This window comes from Melospiza georgiana, chromosome 8, assembly GCF_028018845.1.
Source record: "Melospiza georgiana isolate bMelGeo1 chromosome 8, bMelGeo1.pri, whole genome shotgun sequence".
NCBI lineage: Eukaryota > Metazoa > Chordata > Aves > Passeriformes > Passerellidae > Melospiza > Melospiza georgiana.
In genome coordinates this window covers 34,273,051-34,285,137 of record NC_080437.1, presented here as the reverse complement: position 1 = coordinate 34,285,137, position 12,087 = coordinate 34,273,051, and the positions used below count along the sequence as shown (strand labels likewise).

The following is a 12,087-nucleotide window of genomic DNA, read 5'->3' as shown; positions in this document are numbered from 1 at the left end:
GGGATGGGGAGAGAAATGGGGAAAAAGCAAAGCAAGAAACTGGGGCACAAAAAAACAGGAGCAGTGGGAACATGGCAACACTTGGCCTTCCTGGCCGTGCTGAAGGGTTCCTCCGTGGCTCTTTGCCATGGAACAGGGGTGGGGATGTGAGAGAGGAGAAAGTTGCCAAAGCTCCAGTGGCCTCAGCTGCAGCGGCTGAGCCCTGGCTCTGGGGTGACCTTGCAGCAGGGTCACTGAACACACGGTTCCAGCTGGCCCTGTGCTCTTGGCCAGAGCCCAGCTGCTATTTTGGGAGGGCTTAGAAGGGACAAGGCCTTGGCAGGACCTGTGGGTTTGCAGCGAGCTCTGGGCTCTCCCTGCTGGGGCCAGCGGGCATCATGGAGCGGCTGTGGAGGAGCACACAGGGCTCAGGGACAGCCCAGGGACAGCCCCTGTGCTCCTGGTGTGGCACACAGGGCTCAGGGACAGCCCCTGGTGTGGCTCACAGGGCTCAGGGACAGCCCCTGTGCCCCTGACTGCCTGGCATTGCACTCACTGCTTGTGGTTTTTAACCCTTTGAGTGAAGTACTGGAGGTGTGCAGGTGGATTTGAAGGGTTGCAGTCATCCCTTGAAGGGTTGCAGTCATCCCTTGAAGGGTTGGAGTCATCCCTTGAAGGTTTCACTCATCCCTTGAAGGGTTGGACTCATCCCTTGAAGGGTTTCACTCATCCCTTGAAGGTTTCACTCACCCCTTGCCCCAGGTGCTCCTTGGCCCATCCACAGCAGTGCAGCAGGAGCTGATGCAGCTGCAGCCATTCTTGGCACTCTGGGTTTGGCCAGCAATTGCTTTGGGGAGGTTCCTAAGGTCAAGCTGGGCTCCCACTGAAGGCTCCCCCATTGCCCTTATGGAAAAAGTGTAAAGGAGGTAAAGCCTGGGCTGGATCCTTGGGGGATTGTTGTCCCTTCTGGCTAAATAGGTGACTTGAGATGACAACAGCTGCAGGTGGACATGGAAATGAGGATTTATCTTCCAAAAGGCTCTCCAGGCTCCCACCCCAGCATAGCAGTCCTGTTTCTCCAGACAGAAACTCCTCCAGTGATGTCTCAAGCCTATTCTGGGATCCAAACCTCCAGCAGATCTCAGGAACTCCAGCAGCAGAGATGCTCAGAGGAAGCCCTGTTGCTTGAAAGATGGAGAGCACTTTCTGTCCAGCATATAGGAAGGACTGATGGCAGTGGTTAGCAGCATCATTTAATTCCTCCAGCCAGCTCCCAGTGTTGCCTTTTCTTTGTTTTCCACTCAGAATCTCTCATTATCAATGTGCAAATGCAAGTTCCAAAGGTGCTGCTGGCACATGGACAGCTGGTGGGATTGAATCCCTTCCACTTCCCAAACTGGATCCAAGTGCTTGCTTTAATACTTTTAATACTTCACCTTTTCTTTATTTTGAGGGAATTTCTGGGCTAAACCATAGTGCTGTCAGTGGTCTGTGTGTGCTGGAGGCAGGTTTGCACCCTCAGTGCTGGTGTGTTGTGGACAGCCTGGCTGCTGCCCTGGTGGGGGTCTCAGGCAGCAGAATTCAGGCTGTCCCCATGCCAGGGCTGTCACTGCAAGTCGACAGACTCATCTTTAGCCTTGATTTCAGGATCTCATATTCCAAAATGTCTTTACAGCCTCTGAATCCCTCGGGGCAATTTGAAGTTTGAGCAGCCTCCTGCCCAGATGGCCGATATCAGCAGCTCTCCCCTGGCAACAGCATCCTTCTCCTTGGGTTTATTTATTTTATCTTTTCAATCAAAAAACTAAAAATCCAACCAAAAACCAAAACAATGAAAGCTGTCCGTTTCCCGGAGCAGCTCATTTGTTTTTTACTGCTGTAGTTTGTTCCTGTTTGGATGGAAGGGAAAAAGATAAATGGATAAAGAGGACAGGGAGGGACCCAAAGGAGAGCTGGAATGGGATGTTGTCCCTGGTGCATCATTCCATATGGCTGGAATGTGTAGCTCAGAGGTGAACATCCCACCCTTGAAAAATAAAGGGTATATCCTGCAGCTGAAGTGCAGCACAGGAGGGAGTGCTGGATAATATCAGGAAAGCTGCCCACTGAGCACCAGGAGTACAATTTGTTCCCCACACTGGGCTTAGTAATGGAGCATACTTAAGGAGAATTTACTGGGTTTTTTTTGCTACTTTCTCCATAGCTTTTTTTATAATACAAGCTGCAAAGCTCAGCCCTGGGCAGTGGGACAGTTTGAGGGTCTGTATGGTGTCTGAATCATAACCACCAAACAAACCCTAACTTGAGCTTTTCTCTTCTTTCTTCTATCCCTCTCTTACCAAAAAACAAAAAACAAAAACAAAAACAAAAACAACCAAAAAACCAAACCAAACCAAACCAAAACAAAAAAAAAAAAAAAAAACCACAAAAAAACCTCACAAAAAACAAAAGAAAAAGAAACCCCAAAGAAAAAGCATCCAGGAATCTGAGCTGCTCTGAGCAAGCAGTTTCTCTCCCAGGTGCTTCCTTTCGCTTTCTTGGTAGCATCCCTCCCTCACCACCCCATATGGCCTCTCCCATCTGCTCTGCCTCTCCCTGCCCTGGCAGCTCCCACGGCCTCCCTGGCTTTGCCATCCCCTCCATCCATGCCCTGCTCACACATTTTCCCCCTTGGGCCAGCCCATCCCTGGGGCAGCCCTGTCTCCCATCCCCTTGTGTGACCATTGGGAGTTTGATGTTGGACCCTGTTTAGCTCCTCTTGGAGTCACTCCGTGGTGTTTGGTGTTCACAAACATAGATTTATCAATGTGAGAATAACCCAAACACCCCCATTTTGGTATAGAGCAGAGGCCATGCACTACTCTTCTGTTACTCTTTCATTGCATTAACACCAGTTCATGTCCTTGCAGCTGCATGTGCAGAGCTTCTAGGAGCTTCAAGTTTTAGCAATGGTTCATACTCAAGAGAAAGTTGTGCCTAAATCCCCTTGTCCTGTAGTCAGAGACTGGATTTTAGGGAGACTGACAGGTCTTTTGATGTCAGTGTTACTAGTCTGTACCAACTCCAGGTAATGAACCTTTGTTCTCCTTATTCCTGTTCCAGGACTGCCCTGGGGGTCCCAGAGCTCCTGCAGGGTGGGCAGGACCCATCTGCACTGGGCTGTGTGTGCTCAGGATGATGCTCTGGAACCAGCAGGCTGGTGATGAAATGGGGGCACAGTGACACTGTGCAGAGGCAGTGCTGATGGTGTGGAACAGGAATGAGGTGCAGATTTTTCTGTTATTTTGGACAGGGATTGTCTGTAGCTGTTGGGTGCCGCTGGCAGGGGCAGTGGCAACTGGAAAGAGGGAAAAACAACTGCTCCAACAACTGCTGCAAGCCATGCTCTGGAGATGGGGCACTGCACAGGGACAGCCTGCCCTCATTCTCACTGCACAGCAGCAGTGTCCTACATACTCCTGACAGAGTGGGGGATTGGGGTGACAATTGTAAAGTCATGAAATATCCAGAGTTGGAAGGGACCTACAGGGATCATTGACTCCTGCTCCTGTCCCTGCACAGACACCCCAGCAATCCCACCCTGGCAGTGTTGTCCAAGCTCCTGGAGCTCTGGCAGCCTCAGGGCTGTCACCATTACCTGGGGAGCCTGAGCACCCTCTGGGGGAAGAACCTTTCCTGATACCCAACCTAAACCCCCCTGACAACGCTCCAGCCATTCCCTCAATGACGTGGGGCTCCTTTTACCTATTTGGCACAAACTGGGCAGGACCAGGAGATGGACGTGTCCAAGATGTGAATCCTGCCAGCAATCGAGTGTCATTTATGATGCTGAAAAATCAGTTGATTCACACATCAAGAAAGAATTTGGCCCTTGGTTTCTGGGTGCAGCTGAGATCAGCACAGCCTTTGCTTTCCCCAGTGCTTTGTGTTTGTTTTCGAGGTGCTGCTCCTCAAGACTATCAGCCTTTTTCTGGAGCCACGCTCTGCATGGAAAGAAAGGCATGTTTCATTTTTAAGTTGGAAAAAAAAAAAAAAAAGCCACGCACACAAAAAAAACCCAAACAAACATAAAACGCAGTGTGGCACAGATTAAATCCATTTGAGACAAGTCGAAAAAAAACCCCGTCATATGTGCAAGTCAATAGGAGGAGGGGAGTGGAAGGGGGAAAAGCAACTGTGACATATACAAACCCTTTAGTGTGCATAGCATAAGATTTTTTGGCTGGCACTCACATGATTTTATTCAAGGGCTGGGAAAGAACTACGATTAGTTAAAAGCTTCGGCAAAGTCTGGAGGGAGTGCTCTGAAGAGTTGGGAGCCGCGCAGAGGTGACTGAAACTCCTCTCGCAATTTCAGACCATTCTTCTGGGGCTCAGGACAAAAGCCTTTTCTTTTCCCTGCGTGTTCAAAGAGACATTTGTCTTGAGATGTTGCAGCTGTGGGCCGCGGGATCGCTTGTTTGAAGATACCCCCTCGTAGACGAAAGGAGAGGCAGCGCACTGAGAAGTGGTAGTATTTTATCGTGTGTGGGTCCCCCCCTTCCTCCTCCCTCCCTACTCCTCCACTGCCATGTGTGGTTTTTAATAAGAAGAAGAATGTGGAGGCAACATTTTCCAGGCAAGGGGAAATTTCCTGTTTCTTTTCTGTTTGTTTAATAAAGTGTGTAGTTGACTGTAAAACTGTAGCTACTTGGTTGTGAGTGGGTAATTCAGGCGAGTGTCAGGATCGCTTCTTGATGCACTTTTATATACTGCAGGGGCAACATGTTTAAAGCCTTTTTTTCTGTTTTCCTTTTTTTTTTTTTTTTATTTTAATGCTGCATGGCGCAGGCAACTGAGATTAATAAGAATTAGGCAAATGGCTTCTGCTTTTGTTTCGGTGAGATAGTACCAGCCGTCTTGCGGTCACACAAAGGCTGCCATTTAGCAGGGAGCACTCCCTAATTCTCTTGGCAGGGGTGCCATTGGGATCGGATACAAGTGGGTGGCAAAGGGGAGGAGCGGCAGGAAAGGACAAGCAGGCTTTGTGTATTAAAAATGAAACAAAAGCACTTTATACGCGGGGCTGCGTGCAACAAGCGGCGCTGCCTGTGAGCCGGGGTGGAGTTGGAGTTCTCTGTGCCTGGAAAACCTTGCTTTTTTTGCCTCTTCTTTTTTTTCTTTTTCTTTTTTTTTTTTTTTTTTTTTTTTTTTTCCCCCCAGTAAACCATTCCTCCTCTCCCTCTTTCTTAGCAAGCTCTCCCCACACTGCTGGCCAGGCTCCGCAGGCGGCTGAAAACGCCTTAAAAAAACCAAAATGTATTGAACAATACTTGCCCCAACTTTGCAGGAACAGCTGGGGAGGTTCTCAGCAAAAATCAGCTTCAGATGGCGTGGGAGGCATCGATATTGGGAGGCAGAGCTGCTCCCACCCCAGCCCCAAGGAGAGGTGGTACCCAGCCCCACAGGAGTGGTGATGCTCGTGGTTTACACAGCGTTGTACCCTCGGTGTGGCAGAGTGAAAGGGTTAATGGCTGCGATGTTTTAGCACAATTTCGGGAGGAGTGGCTGCTGTTTAATTACTTTCTGATCCCTGGCATACTTCGTTCTCAATGAAGCAGTCGCCTGCAGAACAAACGTGCTGTGTGAGCCGGGTGCTTTGGTTTTGCCAGCCCAAATGTGTTGGTTTGGATGTGTTTGTGCAGAGGTGGGAACCGCGATGGTTCCTGGATGCAGGGTGATGGAAAGGCAGCAGGAGAGGTGGATGAGGGAAAAGCAGACCATGGTTTAAGCTGTCAATGGTTTTCATTAAAACGTAATTTCCATACATTATGCACTTCATCCTGTACTGATTTGCTTCAGAACTTTCCTTGTCGAGCTGAAATAAATTTACTCCTTCAAGTAGGAGAAATGAGAGCAGTTCCTGTGAGTCCCTCACGGGTTCCAGCCACATTCATCCTCAGTGACTGCACTTGAGTGTGTGGGCAAGGGTGACGTGCCTAAGAAGCCTGTGTCATCATGCACAATTACATCCCTAATCCCAAGCAAAGACACAGATGCTGCTTCAAAAAAAAAAAAAAATAAAAGGAAGAAAAAAAAGCTACGTTTCGTTTGACTTTCAAAGAAGCTTATGTAAGGGCAGCATAATAACCCGTTATTTTGGGGCTTGGATTAAATGTCAAAGTTTCAGATAACCTGTGGTTTCATCTTCCACCTGCCACGCTCACAGGAAGCCACTCCAGCCTCTGTGTGCCCACTGCTGTGCCTTGAGGATGGTCCTGGTCCCTGGTGGGCACTGGGCTCCAAGCTGGGGACAGGGCTGGTGGCCACTGGGACTGGCACCATGGCCACCTTGATCCTGCATCAGATTCCTTTTAGTTTGCAGTTTGGTGTGAGGCTGGCAGGTGATGCTCTAAGCCTTGGAGATCATACACATTAGAAAGCATTTAAGTCAGTGTTATAATTCACTTGCTTGTTAACCTGAGAAAATAATCTAGCTGGGGTGCAGTGCTGCCCAGAGGGATTGTGTAAGCGCTCGGAGATTTGGCCATGTTTTTATTCTTGCTTATCTGCTTATCACAAGCTTCTTTCCCTTATCCAGATCGTCTCGGCACTCTACCCTGCCTACTGACACACTTGCACTCCCATCTGGATGAAATGCAGGCAAACATAATGGATTGCTTCCACTAATGGAGACCTCACTGGGGAAGGGGGAGGGAAGGACCAGTTCCAAAAGCGCCCACCTGTAATGCTGAAAACCTTCAGTCAGGTCTGCTGGGTTAGTTGAGCACATTCAGTAGAAAAGGAGTGGAAAGCCACTAAACCCACTCCATTTAACCTGCCTGTTTCCATGGAGTTATTTTTCCCATGTAAAATGAGCGTAGCTGTGTGAGTGTAGCAGCAGTGCAGGGTCCCTCCCTGGAACCATGCTCTTGGTGCCCACAGGTCTGGGGTTCATTGCTGTGGCCAGCAGTGCCCATGTCTGTAACACCCACATCAGCTGGGGCAGATTCCCCCACAAAATACCCCAAAACAGCCCCTGGAGTGCCCTCAGCCAAGCCCTGGGCTTGTTCCCCTAACCAGCACAACCACTGCATGTAAAGGGCAGACAGATGTTGGCTGGTGGCCCTGGCAGGTTCTTGTGCAGATGTGGGGTTTGATAAGGAGCTGGGGCTGCTTGTGTGAGGGTTTGGGGACTCAAACCCAGACCCTCCAGCTCCAGCCCACCTCATGGTGCAGCAGCCAAAATAAAGCATCACATTGTACCCAGAGCACCTGGTCCCCTCCCCTGTGCTCTGCCCAGAAACTTCCTGGGAGCTGAGAAAGGCACCTGAGATATTTCATGGGGTCCTAATATAATAAACACCTTTACTGAAAGGGAGGTGTAGAGGTTTCTAAGTGACTTATCCCAAAATGAACCAGTTAATCCCCAACAGAGCAATAAATAGAATATAAAATTCAGCCTTCTGTGGCCCTTGGTGATCAATTCCTTCCTCATCTCAGAGGAGAATGTTGGGTGTACCAAGATGAGCTTTGCTGTTCCCATGAACCTTTGGTAGCTGGTAAAACATCAGAGTACAACCTTCTGTGCCAAAGAGCTCTTCAGCGTCCTGCTCTTCCCATGATTTTCCAATAATCCTATTTTTTTTTTGAGTGATTCTGTTTGGACTTGTTTTTCTGAGGTGATCAGAACGGTGAAGCCATTCCCTACCAAACCAGGGGCAAACCCACAGCTGCGTTCCCGGGGAGTGCTCCAGTCCCTTGGCCAGGCCTCAGCCCGTGCTGCTGTCACCCCTTCCCCGCTGTGTCACGAGGATGTCACCAGGTCCCCGCTGAGGTTTAACCCCTGTGTGCCCGCAGGTATCCGCCCGCAGATCATGAACGGCCCCATGCACCCGCGGCCCCTGGTGGCACTGCTGGACGGCAGGGACTGCACCGTGGAGATGCCCATCCTCAAGGACCTGGCCACCGTGGCCTTCTGTGACGCACAATCAACTCAGGAGATCCACGAGAAGGTACCAGGGACAGCTGGGGTGGGCTGGGGGCAGCAGGGCTGGGCTCTTCCACGTCTGTGAAGCACCTTCCAGGGCCTGAGGGGGCTCCAGGAGAGCTCAGAGACCTTCCAGGGCCTGAGGGGGCTCCAGGAGAGCTCAGAGACCTTCCAGGGCATGAAGGGGCTCCAGGAGAGCTCAGAGCACCTTCCAGGGCCTGAAGGGGCTCCAGGAGAGCTGCAGGGGGATTGGGATAAGGGATGGAGGGACAGGACACAGGGAATGGCTTCCCTTTGCCAGAGGGCAGAGCTGGATGGGAAATTGGGAATTAGGAATTGTTCCCTGTGAGGGTGGGCAGGCCCTGGCACAGGTGCCCAGAGCAGCTGTGGCTCCCCCTGGATCCCTGGCAGTGCCCAAGGCCAGGCTGGACAGGGATAGTGGAAGGTGTCCTTGCCCATAGCAAGCGTTTAGAAAAATGAGCTCTCTTCCAACCCAAACTAGTCTGTGATTGTTTGATTTTTGAGCAGAAAGTGTACAAAGCTGCACTTTGAGTCAATCAGCAGATAACATCAACAGAAGCCACAGCAGATTAAAATTCATTCAGGCTGTTTCAGGAGCCAGATGTTATTTTGGAAAAAAAAAAAAAAGTCACTTTATCTCTTTGCATCAGGTTTTTCACATCAATGTTATTAACGTTTCTCATGTTTTTTGAAGCCTGTGGTGCTGCTGTGTGGCTTTGCTGACACCACCCCAGGTGCAGCTGGTGGGACTTCACAGGTGCTCCTGCACCTCCAGCAGCTCCTCCCTCTCCAGGGGGAGTGGAGGAGCTTTGGGAATCATTCAGGCAGATCCAGGCAGTGTGGATGGGTGTTTCTGCTTGGGAACTCAACTGCAACATGTAAATACTTCTCTTAAAAGTATTATTTTAGATACTTCAAATGAAGTGATCAGAAGTCACTTCCAAGATCTGGGAAGGAGGAAGACAAATAGCATCAGTGCTGGTCTTTGCAGATGTTGAATTTGGGGGAAGGAGAATGGGAGTTTTTTGTGAGACATTAATAGGTGAGCCAGGCTTGGGGTGTTTGGGTGAGTCTTGGGTTTTTGGAGCACTGAGGTAGGTCATGGTGAATAGGGCTGGATCTTCACTGAAGGGGACAAATCCCAGCCCTGTGACTGTGCAGCCTCTGCAGAGCTTCTCAGGCCCCTGGGAAGAGCCAGGGAAGGTGGATGTGACTGGAGTGGCCAGGGTTTCACATGCACAAGGAGGTGGAGGTGTTAGGGGTGTCACACAGTCCTGTTCACCCCAACAGACACTGCTGCAACACCTCATTCCTTTCAAAAGCAGAATTACTGCTGCTTGGAAACAGAGGGGTTTGCAGATACCCACCTGGAAAAGGGTCCAGGTGAGAGACAAACCTGGTTTTTATCTGCCTGGTCTGCTCAAATGTAACACCATCATTTTCAGACATTCACCAAGTCCATTCCCAAAGCTGTTGGTGGGTCACACCCATGCAGGGTTTGGTGACACCTGGCTCAGAGAGCAGGTCAGCAGTGAAAATGCCCAACTCCCTGGGTCATACTCCTGATTCCTGAGCTGCAGGTGTCCCCCCAGGTGTGCTGGTGGCTCCTGACTGCTGTGTGTGTTGCAGGTGTTGGATGAAGCTGTGGGAGCCATGATGTACCCCACCATCACCCTGCCCTGACTGCTGTGTTGTGTTACAGGTGTTGGATGAAGCTGTGGGGGCCATGATGTACCCCACCATCACCCTGCCCTGACTGCTGTGTGTGTTGCAGGTGTTGAATGAAGCTGTGGGGGCCATGATGTACCACACCATCACCCTGCCCTGACTGCTGTGTGTGTTGCAGGTGTTGAATGAAGCTGTGGGGGCCATGATGTACCCCACCATCACCCTGCCCTGACTGCTGTGTGTGTTGCAGGTGTTGAATGAAGCTGTGGGGGCCATGATGTACCACACCATCACCCTGACCCGGGAGGACCTGGAGAAGTTCAAGGCCTTGCGGGTCATCGTCCGAATAGGCAGCGGCTACGACAACATCGACATCAAAGCTGCTGGGGAGCTCGGTAGGTCCCAGCTCTGCACCCTCACTCCTTCCCCTGCCCTTCCAATCCTTCAAAATCAGCACAGGGATCTGCTGCTTCCGTGGGACCATGCTGGCACAGCACAGTTCCAGGCAGGACCTCCATTCAGCCCCTAAAGTTAGAGGTGCAGTTCACATTTTTTGCACACAGAGAATATTATGACAAGAAAACTTGACCATGAAGTGAACAAAACTGGGCAGTTTTAGAAGGCAGCTTTTGAGTTCATTTCATGTTAAATTTGCTCTGCCTGAATCCCTCATTCCTGCACTGTTCCGAGTTCCAGGTGCCCCCTCACACCGCTGGATATTTGTATGGCTGTTCTGTTTCTGGCACAGGAGAGTTGATACAGCTTTAGAAAAATTGGAGGAAGGGTGTTTTATTATGTTTAGTTAAGCAAGATCAGTCTGTTGATCTGAGCTGGTTCTCTGAGTCATGCCCTCTCTGCTGGGAAGGCGCTGTGTTGGATGGTGGAGCAGGAATTGTGTCTTGGGTTGTTGCCACCTCCTTTGCCATCTCATCAAAGGTGCCTCAGAAACTTGAAAAGGGCTTTTAGTGTGGATTGCCATAAATAGGGAGGGTCATGTAAGACAGTTCTGGGGCCACCCAGTTTCCAGACTGGTTTGGGTGCTCACAGAGACTTTTGGCTGCACAGCCCCAGCTCCAGGAGTTTAATTGTACCCTGGTTTCAGCAGCTGAGTTACAACAGGCTTTACTCATCTGATCCCAGGATTCAGTCTGTGGAGCAGCCCTGCAGTGGTGTTTGGGATATGTTGTATTAAAGGTTATCTCTGGGGAAGTGAAGAATAACAGCCATTCCACCTGAGCTGTTTTACAGAGATAATTGCGATGAGAGAGTCGCAAATAGTCATTCCTAAAAAAAGGAAATTCTCAATATAGTGAATTGTTTTCTTTTTTCAAGAGGAGAACAGTGTCTCCTCAGTGTAATGGTTTCTTCATGTTTTTAACTCTTATTGTTATTATCCATTATAACAATGTTCTGTGGCTTTGAACATCAGGAAAGGAAAGATGTAACGAATAAAGTAATGGGATACTGCAGCATAATCCTTCTTTTTTTACTTGGCAAATTGGGTGGCCAAATGATGTGGTTTCGAGTAGAAAATGTAATGACTCCCCACAAATGTAGCGTAAAGTTTAATTGGTATTGCTTTCCATAAGGTGGTTTTTAAACTGTGCAGTCAATCAATGAGCAGTGCCTGAACAACAGTGCCAGGGATGGGCTGGGCTGGGCACCACTTTGGACCCATTAAAAGGCACCCCCAGACTGGGATGATGGGGTTGAACCATCATTTGTGGGTGTTTAAGGGGCACAGAGTGTGGTGTTTGTGAGGTCCCCAGGACAAGGTGAGAGATGAGAATTTGACTCCATGTTCTTAGAAGGCTGATTTATTGTTATATTATATTAATTATATTGAATAAATTGTATTGAATATAATATAATATAATATAATATAATATAATATAATATAATATAATATAATATAATATAATATAATATAATATAATATAATATAATATATAATTTGTATTGTATTATATTGTATATATTATAATACACTATTATATACTATACTATTATATTTATTATATTATGCTATACTAAAACTGTACTACAAAAAGAGAAAAGATACATCAGAAGGCTTAGCAAGAATGAATAATAAAATCTCCTGACAGACTCAGAGTCCAACACAGCTGGCTGTGATTGGTCATTAATGCGACGCAATTCACATGGAACCAATCAAACATTCACCTGTTGATAAAGAATGTCCAAGCCACATTCCAAAGCAGCAAATACAGGAAAAGCAAATCAGATAAATATTGTTTTCATTCCTGAAAACAATAATTTTGTTATTGTTTTCAAAAACAATTCAATTTGAATTGTTACTGAATTCAAATTGAGACTTCTCAGTTTGAAGAGCCTGAGGCTTCTCAGCTTCCCAGGAGAAAATCCTGGGCAAAGAGGATTTTTCAGAAAATATCACGGTGACACAGAGTAGATACCAGTGTAAGGAGCTTGTG

The 12,087-nt window shown here is 48.6% G+C and overlaps 1 protein-coding gene across 5 annotated transcripts in view; it reads left to right on the top strand.

Annotated features, from left to right (window-relative positions):
* The window catches only part of CTBP2 (C-terminal binding protein 2), a 130,878-nt gene that overhangs the window by 113,137 nt on the left and 5,654 nt on the right, over positions 1-12,087 (top strand). For all 5 annotated transcript variants that reach the window (XM_058028943.1, XM_058028944.1, XM_058028945.1 and 2 more), the window contains 2 exons: positions 7,819-7,973; positions 9,888-10,032. In XM_058028943.1, coding sequence (XP_057884926.1) covers positions 7,819-7,973; positions 9,888-10,032 — 300 coding nt within the window. The remainder of the gene's footprint in view (positions 1-7,818; positions 7,974-9,887; positions 10,033-12,087) is intronic.